The sequence below is a fragment of the Lissotriton vulgaris genome, chromosome 2_2, assembly GCF_964263255.1.
Source record: "Lissotriton vulgaris chromosome 2_2, aLisVul1.2, whole genome shotgun sequence".
NCBI classification, from domain to species: Eukaryota; Metazoa; Chordata; class Amphibia; order Caudata; family Salamandridae; genus Lissotriton; species Lissotriton vulgaris.
Window position 1 is genome coordinate 318,527,169 of NC_141688.1, and position 25,255 is coordinate 318,552,423.

The window sequence follows — 25,255 nt, forward strand, 5'->3', positions numbered from 1 at the left end:
CTCGATGCTGATCTTCAAAGTCACTTAGAGTCGGAGCCCTGGGTCAACGGGGAGCATATCGTCATACCTGGTTTCAACGAAGTTGCCTTTGACGTCTACCGGGACCGGCGTCGTTTCTCGGCCTTTTTTCGACTGGGGTGCCCCCCAGAGGCAGACGCATGGGTTGTGGAAGGGTAAAGGCTCTCTCCATGCCCAGATATCCCATTTGCATCCTGTGGTCTTCTCTGCTCCAGGTCTTGAAAGCAAATCTTCTCCCTGTCACACAGGGTCCTCCAGGAGAAGGATTTACAGATTATACAGGAGTCAGGAACATGAGATGTAGGAAGACAGAGTGTACAAACTGAGAGTCAGACTTCGCCTTCTTGCCACATTCTGGGCACTTGTCAAACAAAGAGGGCATTTTGACAAGAAAAATATGGGCTAACTTGCTCAAAAAGACAGCAATGGGAAGGTAAAGGCCCAAGACGTCGAGTGAAACACTCAAACTAAGAAAAAACACTCAATCTAAGACAAAAGCTAAAAAATGTGAAGCTATACCACAAAAGGTAGAGCTCAATGCTCCAGGGTCCTGCTAGCAGGAGCCGGTAAAAAGAACTGAAAGTAAATGGCCTTTAGCTGTGCATCATGGGATACCGAGGGTCTCTGGAGGGTTACTTAACCCCTTCGATGCTCATGACTAGCTCAGCTCGTCATGGGGCACAGTTGAGCTGTGCTGATGACGAGCTGAGCTCGTCATGAACAATGGTAAATCTGGGAATGCAGCACAGAAGGAAAACCTCGCTAGCAGCCAAGGTGTTAAAGGCACGGTATCCATTCACAGACACATAATGGCAGCCTATGGGGCTCGTCTGTCCAACCCTTCATCTATATCATGAAAAATGGTCTTTGTGAAGGGGAGTTTCTCTGTGTGTGAAACTTAGCAAAATGATTAAATGTTAATTGTGATCTGGCTATCTTTATCACTTCAGGATGAAGTACTGGCCAGTGTAGCCTTGTTGGTTTCAGGCTGCATTATTTGTCTTTTATTTTCTCTTAATTGTCTATGCAGGATTGCAGAAGAGGACAACTTAAGAGACTATTTCTATTGAAGTGCTCTAGGGTCCACGCACATGGGTGGGACTATTCACATGATTATGACTATACACAGAGATCCCCTACTACAGAAAAACTCCCGTCCACCAGAGCCCTGGTGGAGAACTTCCAAGAGGTTGTCTGTAGGAAACGGAGTGACAGGTTCACCCATCCTCAGAATACCAGCAGCTGTGGAATTAGCCTGAACAAAGGCAACACTGGCCTCAGTAGGGCGCCACGGAGAAGTAAGTAATTCCTCCGTGGGCGACGGCTACAGACTGAGCCGTCCGTCCCAAAGTCCAGCTGTAGGAGGAAGCGGCCAGCCCCGGAATAGTGGGGGATCCACAGAAGAATGGGGAACCTGAGGGGCTCCAGGGGAAGGCGGAGAGGCGGGTGGAAACCCCAGATGCACAGAAAGAAGATTAGAGGTTTTAGGCCGTGGGGACTGTGAGGAGCCCTTCCTTGAAGATGCTGGCGAAAAAGCAACAATACGGCACCCCGCCTCCGTTGGAGGAAGACACCAACATATGACAGATCTCCGGAGAAGAAGGTACCTCGGGAGACAGATCAAGCACCCGACGCCGGTGCTACTTCGTGGAGTCCGCCACCGGCGCCTGAGTGGGCATTTGCGGCGCCGGGTCGACCTCTGCCACCACGTGCTCCCCAGGATAATGGGGCGGGGTCGACGCCGTTACAGCGAAGGAGCGGCGTCACCTCAGCCGGGGCAGCCGCCCGCGACAAGGACCGAGAGGGACTCGGAAAAGTACCCCAGGTCCCAGCCTCCACCGGTGACTCCACCAGAGCTGGGGAGGGAGGCTCCCAGCGCCGAAACTGCACCGGCACGGTCTGTCGAGGCAGCCGCCTGCATAGAGGACCGAGGGGGACTCGGGTGCAAGCCCAGATTCTCGGCAATCTCCTGCAGCGCCACAGGGAGCCCCGTAGGTATTTGCGGCGAGGCAGGGATGCGAGGTGCCGAAGAGGGGAGCCCTGAAGGACCACACCTAGATGACACCACCCTCCTACGACCTGAAGCCGAAACCTTCGGGCCGGAGCTGCAAGCAATTCTGTGGAAGTCCCCGCGCGAGGCAAGGGATCCACGGACGTCTCACGAGGTGGAGGAGGGCCCAAAGAAGCTGGCAGAGCTGCAGCATAGGCTGTCATTTGGACCCTAGTCGCCCACGGCGGGTAGAAAGGCGACAGGCGGGGCGCATGTCCCGAGGGGAGCCAGCACCTAACGCTGAAGGAGGACAGGGCCTCGTAGACAAGCTAAAGGACCTACCAGCCGGTGAACCACGCCCATGGGGCCGTGGGGAAGGAAGATGTCTCAGATGAAACCGGTGGCTCCTTGCTTCCGAGGTAGGAGACGGACGCTGGGATGACACCGACCTGAACAAGCACGCCAACAGCAATTTCATCCGGCACTCCCGCCGTTATTTAGGCTTAAGGTGCTGACAGGTGCTGCAATCCGTAGTCGTGGTGCTCACCCAGGCACTACATGCATATCGGGTGAGGGTCCGTCGCACACATGGGACGTGCGCAAGAGGTACACGTCTTGAAGCCCGAAGGCATTCGCACACTGTTCCACTGACGCCAAAGCGTGAAGAGAATGGAAGGCCTGAAAACAGGCCAGGACACAATCCGGATCCGCCTTGTACGCAGAAAAGAGAAGAGCCGACGTAGGCGCGCCAGGGTGGGACTTGTGTCCTCGCTGACATCACATACGTGGACGTCAGGGCGGAGTCACGCGGTGCCGTCCCACCGGCACGCAGGGGTGCTGTGACAAAAAGTTTTTCGGATCCAGTCTCACCCCTGGGGATAATTCTACGTTAAGGATTCTGCGGCTGGTAGTCTATCAGATGTCAGTACTTTTCACGTCTTTCCACGCCAGAAGCGCAGAGCAATTTAGTGACTGACCATAGTGTGTTAAAAAACACAGCAAGGGCCCTGAGCGTTAAAAGCCCTGACACTAACAATTCTGTAGTGCAGAGAGGATGAGTGGGTCAGTAAGGAATCAGCTGCTAGATCAGGTCTCTACCAAATAAGGCGTTACCTAAGGTAAGTAGCTTGTCCATCTGATAGAGACATCTAGCCGCAGATTCCCTACCCAAGCAATACCTCCCACGGAGGTGGTACTGCAGAAAGGTTTAGACCAGAAAACCCTGCAGAACAGAGCGGCCAAACAGGCCCTATCTGCGAACGTGAGAATCCAGGCAACAGTGTCTGGCAAACAAGTGCACAGACGCCCGTGTAGCTGTTTGGTTGATATCATCAATTGGAACTCCACGCTGGAGGGCTATGGTGACTACCTTTGCCCTGGTGGAATGGCCGCAAGGCCTTCAAGAAACTGCTTCTTTGCCAAGGCATAACACATCTTTATACAGATGGTACTCTTCAGAACAGCACGCTCATTCTTTGCTCCCACGTACGGTACAAGGAGTTGGTCATCCACCCGGAACTCTTTAGTACGATCAAGGTAGAACAATACCTCTTTTTGGGTCCAGACAGTGGAGATGCTCCTTTTCGTTGGAAGGATGCCGAGGTGCATAGAAAGTGGGCAGAGGAACGGACTGTCACAGATGGAAGGGAGTTACAACCTTGGGCAAAAAGAATGCACTAGTTCTTAGTACTACTTTGGCTGGAAAAACTGTCAGGTTAGGAGGCTGTGCTGACGGTGCCTGCAGTTCGCTAAGCCTTTTTGGCAGAGGTAATCACCACCCAAAAAAATCAGTTTTGCTAGTGAGCAATCGTAGAGGGCAGTTGTACAGCGTCTCAAATGGTGCACACATCAAGAAAGTAAGGACCAAATTAAGGTCCCACTGTGGCATAAGAAAATGAGAAGGGAGAAACAAGTGTGTTAACCCATTAAAAAACCTCTGCACCAGAGGGGACTTAAAGTTAAGTCTGATATGGCAGCAAAAGAAAAGCGGGGAGGGCCAAAAGGTAGGCCTTCAGAGTGCCCAAGGCAGAGCCCTGCTAGGACAAGGAAAGGATTAACAGTAGAATACCTGACAGAGGCACAGATAAGGGGTCAAAAGACAATTCTGTACAATATCTGTTCCATTGTCAGGCGAATACCACGTTCATGGAAAGACCCCTGGCTGCCAGAATAACTTTGCAGACATCGGGAGGAAGGTCGAAAGCAGTCAGTAGTTGTCACTCAATTTCCACGCAAGGAAGCTCGAGATACCAAACTCACAGTGCCAAATCCAGAGCCACATAAATGACTTGTGCCCAGTCGCTCCTGATCTTCGAGCATTATTGGCAGGATTGGTATAGGCGGAAAAGCGTACAGGAGGCCTGAGCCCAACTACCGTTGAAAAGCGTCGCTGAGCGAGAGCCGCCTTGGAAACTCCAACCCGCAAAACTGCTGATATTGCACGTTCTCTTCGGAGGCGAACACTTCTAACAAAGATTCTCTGTGGCAGTGTGGGCGAGTAGTAAGGCTTTATCAGAGGGCAGTGTTGAGCATTTATTGTACCCACTCAGGCAAGAAAGGATATCACACACAAAGACTGAACTCAGAACAATCTGTTTGTATAAAAATATTTAGTTGTATTTTATTTCTAGAACCAAGCCTGGCCTGGTGCAGGTAAGTGAAATAAAACTCAGCAAGAATAATACAGTTGAACACAACTGAAATGCAGTAGAATGCAATTGGTTTGTTTACAGGTAAGTCACCAGTAAATATTACTTCCCTGGTATAGGATAGGATGAAGGACTCCATCCTTCTTTAGGACCAGAAAATTGCGGGAGTACCAACCACAGCCTATTTCTGGGCAGGGAACCCTCTCTATAGCTCTCCTGGCCAAGAGAGTTGACTTCTCCGTGGAGTAAGGCAAGGTGATTCTCCGTCTGCAGATTGTACACTGGAGGCATGGATGGAGGGAGGGTTAGTCTCAAAGGGGAGGGAGCATTTGGTCTATTTGCAACACCCACCTGTCCGAGGTGGTGTCTCACCAGTGGTGAAGATGGTGTATTTTTCCACCAACTGGCTGTGAAAGATCCTGGGGGGGAATTTGACTAGGAGGGTTTTGCAGTGGAGGGAATTGTTGCTTGGCAAGACTTCTGGCCTCCGTACCCTCTGGGTGTACCGCGTCCACAGCCCAGCAGAGGTTGCTGAACTTGCGGGTCCTCTGCCCCGAACAGGGATGGCGAGGTTGGTAGCCCCTTCCGTAGCCAGAAAAGGAGCGAAAAGCAGACAGAGACCAAGATGCTGTGGTGAGGCCCAAGGACTTGGCCACAGCCTGTGAGTCCTTGAAATGCTTCAGTGCGGCATCTGCTTTGTCTCTGAAGAGATGGACGCCATTAAACGACATGTCCAGAAGATTAGCGTGGACATCTCCTTGAAAAAACAGATCTCCTCAGGCAGGCGAGGTAACATACGGCCACCGTTATGGAAATCGCTCTGCCAGGCAAGTCCGGTGTGTCCAAGCTGCATCTGATGGCCAACTCCGTCGCATCTCTCCCGTCTGAAATGGCTTGGGAGAGTAGAATCCAGTCCTCCTCCGACACTCTGGGCAGCACCTACGCAACCGTGCATCATATCCAACATGAATAACGGCCCAGGATTCCCTGTCCGGGAGAGCGGAAGGGACATTGACACAATAAGTGGAAGCTTGAACAACCAAGCTTTGTGAGGTGGGTGGTGAGGAAAACTGGGTCGCTCGGTGTAGGGCGATAGTGGCAGGCAATCATTCAGTTCAAAGGAGCCTCTGTGCTGGGCTTGGAAATGGTGTCCAGAAAAATTTCAATCAAGCCCTCATTGAAAGGCAAAGGTGAAACCTGCTGGTAGAATGCAAACGACTGCCAGAACGAACTGTGGGCAGAAAGACTATTGAACTGACCGACAAATTATCTACTGCAGTAATAATGATTTGAAATTCTGCCCAATCAATGCCTATACCAAAATTTTCCTAACTTACCATAGATGTTGGGGGCTCACAAAGGATACCAGGGAGAGAAGGACACAGGAGAGAATGTAGCATTTCACTATAACTCGTTGGGGAGTTCTCTAGCACGTAACTGTACCATCCTTCATGTGTGCAGTATGTTTTGCTGTGAGATCAAAGCCCTTTCGTTTTAACTAAAGATGAGCACTGGTTGAGATAAGTTGTTGTGTTTGTTGGCTGATTTAAGTTCAGAGCACTTGCTCCCCTCACACTAAGTATTCGGGAAGGCTTGAACTGCTCAACTGCTACTCTGACAGTCCAGTGTGTAAAAGGTATACTTGGCCCAGTCTGCAGGGTCATGAGACGGACTCTAAGACACGAATGACAAACTACCTCAACAACCAGGATTGGGACACAGTTTGTCAGATCTGAGACACTCCCACCCAAACCTAAATTCCAGCCCTACCCCCAGACAGAGGGTGGCAGGAGTAGAATGACAGGCTGCAAGCTTTGATCAGGGACGGATGGCACAGGCAAATCTAGTACAAGGTCCAGCTGTTCTAAAATCAACAGAGCACGGGGTGTAAGACCCACCTAAGTTCATCAGCATTTGGACACTGGGAATAACTAATCCACTTGGCATATATTAAGCCTGACTCGCCCAAGTGAAAGTGGAAACTCGCTGTTATTGCTTTGAGGAACAGATGGCTGAGCCAGCAACTTTCTTATTTCACAGACAGCAGTGTTAAAGGGTTCATCTTTATGTGCTATCCAACTGAAAACTGTTGTGTAGCTTTGCCAGTTAGGAGGCATTCATGGCATGTGTATCTATGGTAGTATCTATTCTGGAGCAGCTAAGAAAGTTGAAGTACTCAAACAAATGAAATACAAGTAATTCCTAAAGAAACACCACCATTACATTTGTACCCAGTATTCTGAGACCGTGTTCGCTGGACATAAATCTATTGTAAAACTTACGTCTGTCATCACAGCGAGAGCTTTGATGTGGCGCTGGAAGTCAGAGTGAAAAAGCTCATCCTGCAACCATTTGGCAAGAGAACCAGACATCTGTGTCTTCAGCTGCTCTATGTACTCATCACGGGGAGCAGGGAAATTCCACTTCAGCACCTGCAACACAATCAGAAACTGCCTGATGAGGGCTTTACAAGGAATAGAAGGATGGAGGTAAGGAGTTATTGGAAGAGGTCAGGGAGGTAGGAGAGGTCAGGGAGGTAGGAGGCCTTAAAGGCCAGAAGAACATGATGCAATATAGTCAAATAGGGGTGGCGGAGGTAGAATAGAAGCAGAGGGTACAAATTCAAATATTAAACGTTTACAAATCTTTAATATCCAACTCATACCATGCCAAAAATTAACAAAGGAGATGTGTGACCCTGACATGCATAAAAGTATTCCAAAGATCTTTAGCTACAACCTGCATCCTCACTATTGATACTCCTCGGGTAACGGAAAACAAACTGTCGGTCACAGAATACTAGAGATTAAGTGTGACTGTACCTCATCAACCAAAGACTGCAAGGAAATAATAGCAATTTATGGTTGCACAAGTTAACATGAAAAACACGCCAAGACCAGAGGTGGGCGGGTGTGGACTCTGGAAGGCAAGTCCCAGCAGACAGAAGAGAAGAGAACTCCGTGAAGTTACCAAAGACCAACAGCTTCTTACCTTCAGAGCCTTTTCATCCTTCATTCGTTGTTCCTTTCCATTGGGAACAATGATATAAATGGGCCCGGAGCGGTCCTCCTCGTCCTTCAGGTTCGGTTTGCTTGGCAGCTTCTTCCCAGGCATCCCCTAAACACAATGCACACAGTAAAAGGAACTGCTTGGAAAGGGGTCACAACCATCAACTAGCTGTACATCCGGTGTGACAGCTTCACAAACACACACCTGATCTGTCACAAAGAGGTATGGGCAAGTAGCAGTTAATCATATGAAAATAAAATGGTGGATCTCATCTTTTGAGATAGGGAAATCACTCAACGTGTGTGGCCAGAAAACCAGCAGCACCCAAAAACACCCAAAAGGTGACAACTTAACCCCTTCACCACTTGCTGTTGCTGGTACCTGTTGCTTGGCTGGTTTGGCTTTTGACTGGCTGGTGTTTGCTTTAGACATACTGTTATTTCCTTCAGAAGACTGCGATGGAGTCTAGACAAAGGAAGGCTTGCTGGTTACAAAGCTGCAGTTGGCAAGTAGACTTCAATAATCTCTGCGACAAATTTTTCAATCTGGCAACTCACAAACCCCAGGTCAAAAAAATTAAAAAGTACTACAAGTTACTGCCCATGTTAAAAACTGGACTGGCAGATCATTCCCCTTCTGCTTGAACCTTTGCGAGAGATCATGTCAAGCCTGAAGGACGGCACCAGTTGAAGCTCAGTAGTTGTCCATTCATGCCACATCCTGCCTCCAGAATATCACATGCTACCGTGCTTTCTTTCTAGTTTCTTCCTTAGTCATACAAAAAGGAGAAGAAAATGTGATCTGACAACTCTGCTAAAAGAAACCATGCAGATAAAAAGCCTGGAGTCAAGTCAGTTGAAACATCACATGTACTACAGTTTCCACATCCTCAGCAGAAACTAATACTGTGTGGTCTCTATCGTGAGGAGACTCTTTCACTCAGTACAATGTGACTCATGACCAGTGGACGCACTTAAGCTCTCCAATTGACCCTCTATTCAGGAAATATAAACTTTAAAGAAATTGTTTGAACTCAATCGATTTAAAACCAAAGCATAGACTCTGATACATTTTATGCCACTCTTGTACATTTGTGTGGGAAGAAAAGAATAGCACGATAGCATAAGTTACTACTTGTGTAACGATATATCTGTAGCACCAGTTACTTCCCTTCGGTAACGATATATCTGTAAGAAACAGTAGTTTGCGTTAGATTCCTCACCTTAAAATATCCCCAAGCGTCAGACTGGATCCAGAAAGTTTTGCGTAGCAGTACCCCTGCGTGTCGTCTGCGGCTCCGCGTCAGTCGTCGGCATTGTGATTGCTGTGATGACGCCGGAGTACTTAGACGCCGTTCTCGCGCGCTGACGTCAGTTCTTATACACAGCTTTTCCGCGCCAGGAACGAGAGCCATGATAAAAACAGACACTGGTGCCATGAAACTAGGGCCCTGAAAGGGAAGAACCTTAACCCTACATATCGGTTCGCAGAACGGGGAGGATGGGTGGGGCAGTAAGGAATCTAACACCAACTACTGTTTCTTACAGATATATCGTTACCCAAGGTAAGTAACTTGTGCATCCGAAAGAAACAGGTTAGTGTTAGATTCCTTACCTTAGAATAGATACCCCAGCAATACCAACCCCGGTGGTTGGTCTGCGAACCAATGATCACACCAGAAAGTCCTGGAGAACAGAACAGGTGAAAAAGCCATCTCTCCAGACTTGGCTGTCAAGGCAGTAGTGTCTAGCGAACGTGTGCACAGAGGTCCACGTAGCTGCCTGACAGATGTCCTGCAAGTGGAATGGGCCCTCAGCCAAACAGGAAGCTCCTTTTTAGCCAAAGAGTAGCATACCTTGATGCACAACACTACTCGCCTGGAGATGGTCCGTTTGTGCACCGCACGTCCCTTCTTAGCGCCCACATAACCAACAAAAAGCTGGTTGTCTACCCGGAACTGGCGTGTGCGGTCCAGATAGAATGAGAGCGCAAGTTTTGGGTCCAGACGGTGGAGGCTCTCCTCTTTCGAGGGATGCGGAGGCGGAAAGAAGGTGGGCAAGGTGATGGACTGCCCGATGTGGAAGGCTGTGACTACCTTGGGCAGGAAAGAGGGACGAGTTCTCAAGACATCTGTCTGGATGGACAGAAAGGAAGGGAGGTTTGGAAGAAAGAGCCTGGAGCTCACTCACTCTCCTGGCAGAGGTGATGGCAACCAGGAAGGCACTCTTAAGAGTGAGAAGACAAAGAGGGCAATTGTGAAGTGGCTTGAAAGGAGAGCACATCAAATAAGTAAGAACAAGGTTCAAGTCCCACTGAGGCATCACGAAAAAACAGGAGGAAACATGTGAGTGGTGCCCTTCAAGAATCTATTTACAACAGGGGACTTGAAATGAGAAGGCTGATCAGGTAGCCTTAAAAAGGCTGAAATGGCAGAGAGGTAGCCCTTGATAGTGCCCAGAGCAGAGCCATGATGGGCAAGAGAAAGAAGAAAGAGGAGAACCTCAAAGGGGGGCAGAAAAGGGATCCACAGCCTTTGCTGTGCAGCATGCCACAAACTTGTTCCACCTGCAGGCGTATACCGATTTTGTGGAGGGACGCCTGGCTGCCAGAATCACATCACAGACCTCAGGAGGCAAGTCAAATGGCCTCAACTGTCGCCGCTCAATTTCCACGCATGGAGGTGGAGACTGAACAGGTTGGGGTGGAGGACCATCCCCTGCTGCTGCGACAGAAGGTCCTCCTGAAGAGGCAGACGAATCGGAGGATCGACTGACATGCTGAGTAGCTCGGGATACCAGTATCTCCGTGCCCAGTCTGGAGCCACAAGGATGACTTGGGCCTGGTCGCGCATGATCTTCAGCACTCTGGGCAGAAGTGGTATAGGCGGAAAGGGCGGAAAGGCGTACAAAAGACCGCAGCTCCAGTCACGACGAAAAGCGTCTCCGAGCGAGTGCCGCCTTGGAAATTCCAACGCTCAGAACTGATATTGCGAGTTCTCTTCTGTGGCGAATAGATCTAACCAAGGCTCTCCCCATCGCTGAAAGAGGCCTTGCGCCACGTCAGAGTTCAGACGCCATTTGTGATCCATCATGCACCGGCGGTTGAGATCGTCCGCCCTGGCGTTCAGGGAACCTGCCAGGTGATTAACCACCAGGGTGACGCCCTGGTGTTCCAGCCATTGCCAGAGGCGCAGAGCCTCCTGACAAAGGGTCCACGGCCCCACCCCGCCCTGTTTGTTGCAGTACCACATGGCGGTGGTGTTGTCCGTGAACACCTGCACTACACTTCCCCAGAGTGAAGAAATGCCTTCAGTGCAAGTAGGATCGCCCGCAGACCCGAAAGGTTGATATGGAGCCGGGACTCTGCCGGAGACCAGGGACCTCTGATCTCCGCCTCAACCAAGTGGCCACCCCATCCCAGGAGGGACGCATCCATCACCACTGTGTGTTCCGATTGGGGAAGGGAGAGGGATCTGCAATTGACCCAATTGCGATTCTTGAGCCACCACTGCAAAAGTCGTGCAGTGACCTCCGAGATCTGGACATTATCGGACAGGTTGTCCTGATGCTGGGCCCACTAGGAACTTCAGAGCCCACATAGGCCATCTGGCATATTGCACTAGCTGGATGCAGGAGGCCATCAGGCCCAGGAGCAGGAGGGTGATCCTGATTGATACCCGGGATAGAGGCTGAAAGATGGAAATCATAGCCTGAATATCCCAGACTCGCTGCTTGGGAGGATAAACCCGAAACCGCATCAAATCCAGAACCGCTCCAATGAAGGGGAGCTTCTGAGAGGGACTCAGGTGCGACTTCAGCACATTGATGGAGAACCCCAGCAATTGCAGGAGGTCGGTCGTAGTATGGAGGTGGAAATCGACTGGCTGGGGCGAGCCCGGCTTCAATAGCCAGTCGTCGAGATAAGGGAAGACTAAAACCCTGATCTGCGCAGATGAGCTGCTGCCACCGCCATCACTTTCGTGAACACCCAAGGGGCACTGGTAAAGCCGAAGGGAAGCACGTCAAACTGAAAATGCTCCTTGCCTACCGTGAGCCGCAGGTAACGCCGGTGGGCCGGCAGGACAAGGATACGAAAATATGAATCCTGCAAGTTCATTGCTACCATCCAGGGTCAAGGACAGCCAAGACCTGAGCCAAAGTCAACACCTTGAACTTCCCCTCCTGGAGAAAGCGGTTGACATTCCTGAGGTCCAAGATGGGGCGCAGGCCCCCCTTTATCCTTCTTGGGGAACAGAAAGTAGTGGGAATATCAACCAAGTCCTACTTGTGGCCCAGGAACGAGGTCGATGGCCCCCTTGGCCAAGAGGGATGTGACTTCCAGTTGGAGAAGTGCAAAGTAATCCCCTGACATGCAGTGGACCGGAGGTGGCATGGCACGGGGGTGGGGTACTCGAAAGGGAGGGACGATCTGCAGCACCCACCTGTCTGAAGTGACAGAACACCAGTGTGGGAGGGGATGTTGAATTCTGCCGCCCACCAGCGTGGGGTGCTCCCTAAAGCTCGGACTAGGAAGGCTTTGACAAGGATGCTGCAGGAGCAGAAGTGGACTGACCCGCACGCTGGCCCTCTGCCGCCACCACGTCCGCGCTGAGGTTGGTTTTGCGCAGGCTTCTGGCTGAACGAACGTGTAGGGGCTCCTCTTCCATGGCCACAAAAGGAACGAAAAGGCAAACGCGGCCAGACGCGTGGTGGAGAGACCCAAGGACTTGGCCGTAGCCCGAGAGTCCATAAAACGCTCCAGCGCACTGCCTTATCGCCAAACAGGCGAGTACCATCAAAGGGCATGTCCATGAGGGAACTCTGAACATCTCCTGAAAACCCCTTGGACCGCACCAAGGAATAGTGACGTATGGCCACTGTCGTGGAGTTCGCCTTACCCAGAGTCTGCGGTGTCCAGCCCACACTGGATGGCGAACTTTGCAGCATCTTTCCCCTCCGCAACAGCTTGGGAAAGTACAGCCCGAACCTCCTCCAGACACTTGGGCAGAGTCTGTGCCACTGTGTTCCACACAGCGTGATAGTAACGGCCCAAGAGGCATGCAGTGTTGACTGACCGCCGCCCCAAGCTGGCAGAGAAAAAACCTTCTTGCCAAACTGCTCCAGCTTCATTGATTCCTTATCCGGCGGGGGTGGTGGGGTAGGGAATGCGCCTTGGGAAGTGGAGGCCTGGATAACAGGCTATCCAGAGTTGGATGGTTCGTTAAAAAGGCAGGGTCACCCGGCGATGACGCCTGACCACATTCTTATCCACAGGAACGCCTGTTGCCGATCTAGACCAGGTGCCCATCAAAACATCTGTTGACGCCTCATTGAACGGAAGCAGAGGCTCTATAGAACTTGCCGCCGGCTGAAGAACTTCAGTGAGGAGGTTGGTTTTCAGAGTGATTTATTAATTTATTTTGAGGGTTTTATATAGCGTGAACAAGACCCTTGCGAGTATCAGAGCGCTTTACAAGTCATATGTAGAAAACAAGATGTAACACAAAAATATAGGTGAAACAGCTATACATAGCTTATACACGTACAACATAAGCTAGCGCAAAAAACAAAAGGACAATTATGGAGTACAAAAACATAGCTAGTAATATACAGAAAAAGGACAATTCACGTGAATTTAGCCATGAGGATCGCTTTCACTTCTTTTTTTAAGGAGGCCATGGACATGTTTATTCTTGTTTCAGTGGGCAAAGCGTTCCAGATCCTAGGTGCCATACCAGAGAATGATCGGATATAGTTTTTTTTTCTTGGCAAATCATTGTGATTTTAGAAGTCTTGGCACTCCTGGATGCTCTGATGCCCGCAGAGAACCAGTTTCTGAGCTAGGTAGTACGGGAATTGTGGTGCAAGGCCTTGTTCATCATACAAGCTATTGTAAGATGAATTCTACCTTCAAACGGTAGCCAGTTGAGGGCTCTCAGGTCAGGGGATATGTGAGAGTTTCTCTTTAAACCTGTGATAACTCACGCAGCTGAGTTGATAGTGGGGCTGTCTATGACCTTGGGAGGCCGCATAAAGTTACCGCCCCATATTCCACTCTAGGTATTACTAGGGCGTAAACAGCTCGCTTGAAATCGTAGGCTGGCAGAAAGGGTTTCAGTTTTCGCAGGGTCTTCAAGTGAAAGTTAGCTCGTTTTGTAGAGGCGCTGATATGCTTCTGCATCTTTAGGTTGCTGTCAAGCGTTACTCCTAGCGATTTTGCTGAGTCGACGATGAGTGTCCTTTGAGAGCTGTTAAGTGCTGCAGCCAATCCAGGATAGTGGATGCTTTGTCAGGGGGAGCCATTAAGAGGAATTCAGTTTTGAGGGAGTTTAGTTGCAAATGGTTGCCGGCCAGCCATGTTTGGGTTTTTTGTAGTGTTGAGTGATTTGATGTCATCAAGTGAGTGGATCTTGATGTAGATTTGGGTGTAGTCTGCATACATATGGAAGTGAATCTTGGCGAGGCTGAGGTTCCATAAAAAGGTTGAAAAGGGTCGGTGAGAGGGAGGAGCCTTGTGGAACTCCTAATGTGACTGGCATGGGGCTGGACAGGGATTGGTCAACCTTGAATCTTTGGGATCTATCTTGGAGAAAAGAGGTTAACCAGTTAAATACAGTTCCAGACATTCCCATTCTGTGTTTCAGAAGTTCAAGCAGGGTGCTGTGTTTGATGGTGTCAAATGCTGACGACAGGTCGAGTAGGATAAGTAAACAAGCTTCATTTCGGTCCAGGATTTTTAGAGCATCGTCAATTACATGTGTCATGGCTGATTCGGTACTGTGACCTGCTCGGAAGCCTGATTGAAATTAGTTAAGCAGGTTGAATGTGACTGTTCAGCTGCATGGTAACGCATTTTTCCAGAAGTTTCGGAGGATAGTTATTTAGGTCCGAGGGGTCAGCTGTTTTCTTTAGGATAGGCGACACTTGACCCGTTTGCATGATGTCTGGAATGTATCCTTGAAGGAGGGACGTATTTATGACCTTGGTCCAGAGAGGAAATAACAGAGGAATTAAGTCATTTAAGTAAAATCCAAGGAGCGGGTCTGTGAAATGATTGGAGGGTTTCAGAGTGGTTAGCGTCTTTAGTAAGGAATCCTCACTGTAAGTGGTGAAGTGGGACTAAGTTGCGTTGTTTTGGAGTTTGAATTTTGAGAGGGCGTTAGTTTGTGCACCAGCCAGAGGCAAAGAGGAGTTCTTTTCCATGTCTGAGATGGATAAGAGGTCCTGGAGTAGATCTGATTTTATGGACTCTGTTTTAGAAGCGAGTGACAGTAGGCAGATCAAGGTCAAGGGCCTCAGCTGATCTACGGGGCACCACAGTATATGTGGCGCCCTCCTCCATGACCGCAGGAAGAGACAGAAAACCAGCCTCAGAGGAGAGGTCAAGGCCACCTGCATCCTTACTCCTCCGCCCACTCCTGTTCAGACTCACACTGCCGTGAAAGAGGGTCCTCCGACCCCTCCCAGTGGTCGTCGTCCTCCACCGCCCAAAGCACAGGCTGCTGCAGCAGATGAGGGACAGGAATACAAATGGTCCAAAGGCACCGGGAACGGCGCCCATCTGGCTCCATGTCCCAATTAGGGTCCCAACTTAGAGCAAAATTGTCCGGAACCACGGCAAGGGGATAGGTGGGACGAACGGGACCCATTGAGGCGCCGGAGCCACCAGCGAGGACCTCCGGCACTGAGGCCAGAGCCACCAGCGGCGGACCTGGCAGCAAGCAAGGGCCCTCAGCTTGGACTGCGGGGCCCAAAGGCGCTGGCGGGAGCCTTAGGCCTGAAAAGGCGGTCCGTGGCTGCAAGAAACTCTTGCACCTGGGCCGGAGTGCTGACTGACCCGGATTAAGTGGGTAGGCGGCGGGTCTCACAGGCTCCAACGGAGCCGCAGGGGAAGTACCCCATGTCCCCTAGTCAGCAGACGACAGGGGGGACGTCGGAGAGCACAAGTGCTTCTTCGACTTCTTATGACGTCTCTTATCTGATTTAGAGTGTGAAGACTTGGACCCAGAGGACCGATGGTGATTGCTCGGCTGTCGGTCCCTCGAGCGACCACTCGAGCGACTACTGCTGGGTCTCCAGCAGCTTTCGGGAGCGCTCCCGCAAAGCCTTCAGAGCCAGGGCCAGACAGTTGGAACAGGACCGGGAGTCATGTTTGCGCTCCAGACAGAGACAGACGCCATGGGGGTCGGCCACCGACCTCGTACGGCGGCAGGCCCTGCAGGATTTAAACCAGCCATCCCTCCGTGGCACCAGGAGTCAAAGACTCAAAATCAAGTAGAGACAAAAGTTTCAAAAAAGTTAGTCAAAAAGTGACTAGGGTACGTGCTCTAACCGGATCTGAGCTTGCTGGCGTGGAAAAAGAAAGAACTGACGTCAGCGCGCATGGGTGGCACCTAAGTAGTCTCCATGACGTCATTTCAGCGCTTACGATGCCAGCGACTGACAGCCGCACGTTGCCACCTACCGACGCGCAGGGGTACTGCTGACGAAAAACTTTCCGGATCCAGTTGGACGCCTGGGGATATTCCAAGGTAAGGAAACCATCACTAACGTATCTTTCAGATATACTTAATATCACAATTGATAAGGAATATGCTACTTACCAGTATGCATCTGACTTTGGAATGTAGGGCTGCTGACATTCATATCTGTGCATAGATCGCCGCCTAGTGTTGGGTCCGGATGATTGCATATTGTTGTCCTGGAAGAGTCTTCGAAGTATCACGAGATAGGTGGCTCCTCCCTTGGACTACTGTGCTCATGGGCACCTCTCCATCCTCAGATTGTTTTTAGCCATTGTGGCAGAGATATAGTACAGTAAGAGATGTCCATGCAAAGAGTAAATGCTGCAGCTGCGATAGGCACCGGGGAGGTGGGTGGGCGATATGAATGTCAGCAGCCCTACATGCCAAGAACAGATGCATACTGGTAAGTAGCATATTCCGTTCGAGGCATGTGGGCTGCTGAATTCATATCTGTGCATAGAATGTATAGCAGTATCTCCCTTAGCGGTGGCTACCTGTGTCAGCTGCAGCAGTCTGAAAAAGAGTTTTGAGAACAGCCTGTCCTACAGCAGCTTGCTGTTTTGAATGTACATCTACACAATAGTGTTTTGTAAATTTATGTGTTGTTGTCCATGTGGCTGCTCTACAAATTTCGTGTAAAGGAATATTACCCAGGAAAGCCATGGATGCCCCTAGCTTGCGTGTGGAATGCGCCCTAGGAGGAACTGTTAAGGTGCGTTTTGCTTTTAAATAACATATTTGGATGCACGTAACGATCCATCTGGGTGTACCTGATTTTGAAATAGGGTTGCCTTTGTGTTGCGGTGAGAAAGCAACGAACAACTGTTTTGTCTTTCGAAATGCCTTGGTTCTATCTATATAGTATAGCAGAGCTCTTTTGACATCTAGAGTATGCAAGGCCCTTTCAGCTACTGTTTGTGGGTTTCGAAAAACACTGGCAGTTCTATTGTTTGATTTACATGAAAATGGGATACCACATTTGGCATGAATTTAGGGTTTGTTCTGAGAACTACTCTATTTGCATGTACTTGAATGAATGGTTCTTGAATAGTTAGGGCTTGCAGCTCGCTAACTATTCGAAGTGAAGTAATGGCAATAAGAAAAGCCACCTTCCAAGTAAGAAATTGTAGTTCGCATGTGTAGTGGTTCAAAAGGTGGTCCCATAAGTCGGGTTAAAACAATGCTTAGATTCCAGACTGGTGAAGGTGGGTGTCTTGGAGGTATTACACGTTTAAGTCCTTCCATGAACGCTTTAATTGCTGGAACCCTAAATAGTGAAAGGTGTTGCCTGTTTTGAAGATATGCTGCTAACGCAGCTAAATGTATCCTGATGGATGAGGAGGCTAAATTGCAACGATGTAGGTGCAATAGATAGCAAATGATGTTTTGAGTAGAAGCATCAAGTGGGTTTATATCATTGTTACTGCAGTAAATGACAAAACGTTTCCACTTAGCTGCATTACATGCTCTGGTAGTGGGTTTTCTTGCCTCTTTGATAATATTCATACAGTCTGGAGGCAAGTTCAGGTATCCACACTCTAGGCGTTCAGGAGCCAGATCGCCAGGTTCAGCTGTTGCGGATCTGGGTGTTGGATTTCTCCATGGCTCGGAGTTAGAAGATTGGGTGTGAGTCTCAGTCTTTGATGAGGCACCACTGAGTTCTAGGAACGTTGTGCACTATGGTTGCCTCGCTTATGTGGGAGCAACTTGGATTAGCGTCCGTGAATGTTGGCGTAGTTTGCGTGCCACTAGCGGTATTAATGGAGCTGGGAGAAAAGCATACGCAAATTTGCCTGACCAGTTCATCCATATAGCATTGCCCTGCGACTGTGGATGTGGGAACCTGGCGGCAAAGTACTGGCATTTTGCGTTTTCGCTTGTGGCAAACAGATCTATCTCTGGGTGTCCCCACTTCCGGAAGAATGGTTGGAGCACTTTGGGGTGAATTTCCCATTAGTGCATCTGTTGGCTGTGCCTGCTGAGCAGGTTGGCTACTTGATGGTCCTTGCCGGGGAGGTGCTCTGCCATGAGAAACATGTTCCTCTGAATAGCCCATTTCCACATTGCTTGAGCTAGGTGCGACAGCTGTGGTTAGTGTGTTCCTCCCTGTTTTTGAATATAATACATAGCTGTCATGTTGTCCGTCCGGATCAACACAAAGCTGTGTTGTTGCATAAGTGTGTCTTGAACGCTTTTAGGGCTAGAAAGATTGCCATCAATTCCAAAAGGTTGATGTGCATTTTCTTTTGTTGTACAGTCCAGAGCCCTTGGACTGTGTAATTTAGGACATGGGCTCCCCATCCTAGTAGGGATGCGTCCGCGGTTAACACTATTTGTGGGACAGGCTCTTGGAACAGTCGCCCTTTGCAAAGGTTTTGTGGATTCCACCAATGCAGAGAGTTGTATGCTCGACTGGTCACCAACACTAGGTCCTGTAATTTCCCTTGAGCCGGATTCCACTGCCTTGCTAGGCATTCTTGGAGCGGACGCATATGTAGCCTGGCATGAGGGACTATGAATATGCACGAGGCCATCATGCCTATTAGTTGCATAAACACTCGAGCTGGTAATGAGTGTTGTGGTCTGAACTTTTGGATCAATGTTTGTATTCCGTTGATCCGTGCTGCGTTGGGATATGATTTTGCTGCCAGTGTATCTATTGTTACTCCCAGGTACTGTTGGACGTGGGAGGGTTGCAGATGCGATTTTGGGTAGTTTAGGGAGAAGCCTAAACTGTGCAGGAGATGGATGGTCTGTGAAATGTGGTTGGCACATTGCTGGGCTGATGGCGCGTGTATTTGCCAATCGTCCAGATACGGGTACACATGTATGTGTTGCCTCCTTAGATGTGCTGCCACTGTAGCTAGGCATTTGGTGAACACTCGTGGAGCTATTGTGACACCAAATGGTAGGACTTTGAACTGGTAGTGCTGTCCTTGAATGGTGAACCTTAAATACTCTGTGAGCAGGGTGCATTGGTATGTGAAAGTATGCCTCCTTGAGGTCTAGAGTTGCCAGGAAGTCTCCCTGGCGAAGCAATGGTAAGACTTGTTGGAGAGTGAGCATATGAAAATGCTCTGACAAAATGTACGGTTGAGGGGCCTGAGGTCAAATATTGGTCTTAGAGACCCGTCCTTTGGAATAAGGAAGTATAGGTAGTATACTCCTGTTCCTTGATGTTGTAGTGGGACAGGTTCCATGGCCCCCTTTTGCAGCATACTGATGACATCTTGCTGTAGTAGTGTTATATGTTCCTGTGACATTGGACGGTTCATGGGTGGTATGTTGGGTGGTGTTGAGGTGAGTTTGAGGCAATAGCCATGTTGGATAATTTGCCTGACCCACTTGCCTGTGGTGATATTTAACCAGACTGGCAGAAAATGTTGTAGTCTTCCCCGACCAGTGTTATATGGTTTGGGGGTAGGTCCAAGAAGTCACTGTTTGGTGTTAGTGGAGGATCTATTTGCATTGCCTCCACGACCCCTTCGCTTGGTATTGTTACCTCTGTATCCACCCCGGTTTGTGTTCTTGTTATATGTGGATTGCGTGTTACATTTGTAGGTGGAGGATTGCTGTGATGTATTACTTCGCGCTCCTCCTCTATAATTGGAGCGACGAAAGGAGCCTCGGTGTTGTTGGGATTGAAGGGCTCCCATGGATTTTGCTGTTTCAGCAGCCTTTTTCATTCTGTCCAGAATTGAGTCAACTGCTGGACCAAACAAAAAATCTGGGTTTATGGGCTGATTAAGAATAATGGATTGGACTTCATTCTTAAAGCCGGATATGCGAAGCCATGCGTGTCTCCTAAGCAGCACGCTTGTGTTGATGGATCTGGCAGCTGTGTCTGCCGCGTCTAGGGCACATTTAATTGAGGCATTTGTGATGAGCTTTCCTTCTTGTATGAGTTCATCTGCCTGATTTTTGTAAGGCTCAGGTAAGTGTTGGAGAATTTCCTCTAAACTGTCGTAGTGCCCCCTGTCATACTTGGCCAGCAAGGCCTGTGTATTGGCTATTCTCCATGAGTTTGCTGCCTGGGCTGCTACTCTTTTGCCTGATGCCTCTAAGATCTTTGACTCCTTGTCTGGAGGGGCAGCCTCACCAGTAGTTTGTGAATTTGCACGTTTTCGAGCGTTAGACACCACTAAGGAGTCTAGAGGTAGTTGTCCCTTGAAATATGTAGGGTCTATAGGTGCAGCCCTATATTTTTTCTCAATTCTAGGGTTTATGACACGTGCCCTAGCAGTGTCCTTAAAAATGTCGTTTGCGTGCTTTAAGACGCCCTTCAACATGGGGAGTGTTTTTACATGTCTTTCCGATGTTGTTAGTGTATCAAGGAGAAAGTCTTCTTCAATAGCATCAGAATGCATCTCTACATTATGGTAGGTTGCTGCTCTATCTAGTAGAGAGTTAAAAGCCACTGTATCTTCTGTGGGTGATGGCTTTGTTGGGTATACTGTAGGGTCTATAATGGATAGAGTCCCGTCAGTGTCTGGTTCACCTCCCACGCCCCATGGTTGCGAGTTGGGGTCTACATATGGGTTTTGTGGATAACCAAACCCCACATCTGCATCCTGATCTTCATCTGGGTTGTAGTCAGAGCGTGCAGGTGAGTTTGGGGCATATGGAGTAGGCATAGCTGGAGTGATAGGCTCAAAGTGTATTGGAGAGGTAGCACAGTCTCTTTCTTTAGTGGAATTTTTGGAAAGTCTCCAGTTGGCAGAGGGCTTTTCTTTTTTGTATAAACAGTCACCTTCCCAGTATTTGGGTCAACATAGTTTTGATTGGTCTTCTGTGGAAGTGTCTGGATGTATAATCTCTTCATCCACAGTTTTTGGTCTTGGTGCCGTAGCTTTTGGTTTTGCCTGTTTCGGCTCGATGCCTTTAATGGGTTCGACCGATCTTGGTGTTTGAATCGGTTTTTGAGGTTTTTGGACCGGTTTCGTAGGTTGTACGTCTTTGGCAGGCTTCACCACTGTTTTCGTACCGAGCGGTTTTGTTGGTTCGGAAGTGTCTTTAGGTGTTAAAGGTGTTTTTGGAGCCTGCGGTTTTGGGTTCATGGCCCTTTTCGGATCTACGGGCTTTGGCTCAACCGATTTGCTTTGGTCCACCTTTGGTTTCACTTTCGGTTCGACATTTGTTTTGGGCGTCGGCCTTTTGCTTTCGTCGACCTGTTTCTTCCCCTTGTCGATAGTGGAGCCTGATTTGCTCGATTCAACGTGCTTGGTCTTGGGGATCGAGGCGACGTGCTTTTGTTTGGGGGTCGATTCAACGTGTTTTGGTTTAGAGGTGACTCAACTGTTTTTACTTCGGGGTCGACTCAACAGCTTTTGTTTGAGGTCGACTCAACGTTCTTTGGCTTCGAAGGTTGTATTGGTACTGTGGCCTTCGGGCCGACGGCCCTTGGCTTAGTTACCTTCGGTTCGACGACGTTCGGTCGAAGACAGTATTGTCGACGAGTTTCGGTTTCGATTGAACCGGTGTTGTATGTCGTGTCTCAGAAGGCTCTTTTTGTATGTTCTTAGCCGGGCAGTATGGCGGGGCTGGCTGTAGAACCAGAATTTTGATCTTGGCTAAGGCCTGTTGGCGATGCCTCGACCTGAGTCTCTGATGTGTGTAGTGTCTATATGGGGCGGTGTACACACGGTTCGCCCCTCGTCGTCATCGGAGTCTTCTTCAACAGCTACGATGTCTTGATCATATTCCTCGAGATAGACGATTTCTTCTTGCTCTTCGAAGTAATAAATCGGAGTCGTGCTCAGAGTATTGTTCTTCGTCTTGATCCGAGTCTTCAGCGTTAACTAGGTCTTCCTCATCGTCGAAGATATTATCGGGCTCCGGTGCCGACCTCTGCATTTCTTGCCTCGCCGCCCGTCGATTCCGGATCGTCTTTTTTGACCGGAACTGGGCACAGGCTAGACAGCTATCTTCATTGTGATCTGGAGATAGGCATTTGTTGCAAACTGGATGCTTATCTGTGTGCGGGAACTTGGAGTTGCACTGCGGGCAGTATTTGAATGGACTTCGTTCCATCGACGGTCGGTCCACGTGGCGTCGAGAAGGCCTAACGGCCCGATTCGACGACCGGAGTGCAACAGATGTTCAAGAAGTGTATCGGTGCCGAACGCTTAACAATACCGTCGGACCCGAAGGCCTTAGAAAAGTTTTTGCTGATTCCGAACTTGGTGTGCTGGAAAGTACATCCGAACCCAATGGCGGAAAAAAACAATCTGAGGATGGAAAGGATGCCCATGCGCACTGTAGTCCAAGGGAGGAACCACCTATCTCGTGATACTTCGAAGACTCTTCCAGGACAACAATATGCAATCATCCGGAACCAACAATAGGCGGCAATCTATGCACAGATATGAATTCAGCAGCCCACATGCCTCGAACATCAAGTTCTGCAAATATATACACATACGTATAAACACACAAGCACACCTAATAAATCCTACAATATTTTTTGAACTTTTTGTCTTTTGTAAGTAGGACTACAAATTCTGATCAAAGCGTAAGATCTGACAGAAAAATGTCGGTCCAAAACAATTACCAAGTATGGGGACAATATGCAGATAGGAACCTCAAGCGGTTTACTACAGGCTTCATCACCAATGGCCTACAACATGATCGGCAAGGAACTACTCCTCCCAGTAGCCTCCACCACTGACAGGAGAGCCCGGACTGGTTCTCCCCTTTTATGTTCCTGCCCCTTTAGCTTTATTAGGGGACACAGTCTCCAGCACTGCAGGACACTTTCCTGAACCTGACCCGGCCCCCCACCCCCGGGGGCCAGAACTACTCCTCCTAGCAGCCTATGCCACGGAGAGGAGACCTCAATTTGGTTCTCCCCAGTTTTTGTTCCTGCCCCTGAAGCAGCATTACCAGATGCGGACTCCAGCACCGCTGGATGTGGGTGACGCCTGGGACAAGGGCGTGCACATCAGAGCCAGGAGGCTGGGCCATCCCCCATTCACCTGACCCCAAGCTTAAGGTACTGTGCCTGCCTGCACCCGCGCTAACTCCTGCCCCTGCGATGCCACTCCCTACCCCCTCTGCTGCCGCACCCCTGCGTCTACTCCTGTCCCTGTGATTTCACCTATCCACCCCTTTGCTGCCTGAAGTCTCAGACCCTCACTGCTGCTCCCCCTGTGCTGCTGGTGCAGCTGCATCCACTGTGGTGCCAGCTGGTCTTGTCCCCATACTGCCCATTCCAGGTCCTTGCCTGACACCCAGAACCGCCCATCAGGAACACCAAAGGAGGCAACGCATGGCCACCCAGCAGGCACACTGCCAGTTGCACAACACCCACAGCCAGGACCCCTGAACCTCATGCCAGCTGACGGTACACTGCCAAGAAACTCCTGGACCTGAACCCCAGATGCCGAAATTGCTTCACATCCTCCTCCCCACGATCCATGGACTCTTCACCTGCCGGCACTGCCACTTCTGTGACAACCTACAAAACAGCCCCCACCACTCATGCCTACAAAACCAAGAATGCCCTGCAACAGATCCACTGAATTATGCTCAATGCCTAGCTCTCGCAGCAAACACGCCACGGAAACCTGGGACAACATCACCGCCCTCTCTACGGAAATTGCCTTTATCACCGAAACGTAGCTCAACCCCTCTTGAACCCAGACATCACCACATCCACTCCCAAAGGCTACAAGATGATAAACCAAGACTGCGCCAACAAACAAGGCAGAGGTATCGCCATCATATTCAAGGAAACAATCAGATGCACCATACCAAACGATGACCCTATGCCGCTCAATGAACAACTTCCTACTTCAAACTAGCACAAAGACAACGATAAGAGGTACCCTCGCCTACAGATCCCCCCCCAGGACCCTGAGCAACATTCTGCGATGCCATCCCCAACCTTATTGCCCTTCCTAGCAATCGACGCTCACCACTATGTGACCTCTAGTACCACACGGACAATCCCAACACCACCAACTCCATCACCCTCCTGGAGTAAATGAGCAGGGGCCTAACCCATGCACAAAGTCAGACACACACTCGACCTAATTTTCACCTCCAGCGACAATCCTATTCAGCCACACCACAGACCTCACCTGGATTAACCCACCATTGTACACTTATTCTCCAATGCCCAGCACATCACCAGGCGTCAGATCTCACACGTCAGCTGGCGCAGTAGTCGCAGGCCCTCACCATCTCACAACCCATCCAGAACTTTCCCGCCTGGAACACCAACAGCACCGACCAACGTGCCCCACTGAAGCCTACAAAATCTAAATAGACCTCCTAACATTCGCGCTGGTACACCAAACAACTCCGGATTACCAAGCGCATCTGCTACCAAATGGAGAAACAATGGCATGCCACTAAGAACTCCGCCAATAGAGCAGTTCACAAAACAGCTCTCAGTAATGATGGTGATGCCAGTACAACAAGTAAGCCAAGAAGGCAGCCATCACCATCCGCATCGACTGACCAACCACACAAATAAACTTCAAAACAGTCAAAGAATTCTCCAACCCGACAGCCAGAGAGCACCATTCTACCATCCCAAGAACTCAGACACCCTACTTCCAAAGTAAGACCACCAACAATTTCAACCTTCAACTCGCCACCCTCAACACCAACAATCTCAATCAACCTGCGGACATGAGCCAAACCATTACCTCCTAGTCTTTGCTCACCACCCTGACCACCTCAGTAAAGATTAGTTACATACCTGTAATCCTACTTCTCTTCCAGAGGTATCCTCATCAAAGTCATAAGAATTAGAATATTCCCACCCATGCGCGGGACCCCGGAAACACTATATGTGCCCCACATACATATATATATATATATATATATATATATATATATATATATATATATATATATATATATATATATATATATATATATATATATATAAACATGCAATAGCAGCCAAATAACATCAGAGCTGAAATATGCTGTGAAGAATTTCCACCATACATGAATAATATGCATTAGAAACATGAGAAACAACACCAAAGATTGATTAGAAACTGTTTTAATGCTCAGATAGCAGCAGGAATTCTTATAACTCACTGAAAGCAT

At 49.4% G+C, this 25,255-nt stretch overlaps 1 protein-coding gene across 8 annotated transcripts in view; it reads right to left on the bottom strand.

Annotated features, from left to right (window-relative positions):
- The window catches only part of CKAP5 (cytoskeleton associated protein 5), a 901,993-nt gene that overhangs the window by 412,243 nt on the left and 464,495 nt on the right, over positions 1 to 25,255 (bottom strand). For 4 of the 8 annotated variants that reach the window (XM_086959676.1, XM_086959677.1, XM_086959678.1 and 1 more), the window contains exons 28-30: positions 8,047 to 8,130; positions 7,648 to 7,773; positions 6,939 to 7,088 (exon numbers count right to left, since the gene is read on the bottom strand). In XM_086959676.1, coding sequence (XP_086815802.1) covers positions 6,939 to 7,088; positions 7,648 to 7,773; positions 8,047 to 8,130 — 360 coding nt within the window. The remainder of the gene's footprint in view (positions 1 to 6,938; positions 7,089 to 7,647; positions 7,774 to 8,046; positions 8,131 to 25,255) is intronic. The other 4 variants (XM_086959680.1, XM_086959682.1, XM_086959681.1 and 1 more) reach the window with 1 other exon arrangement.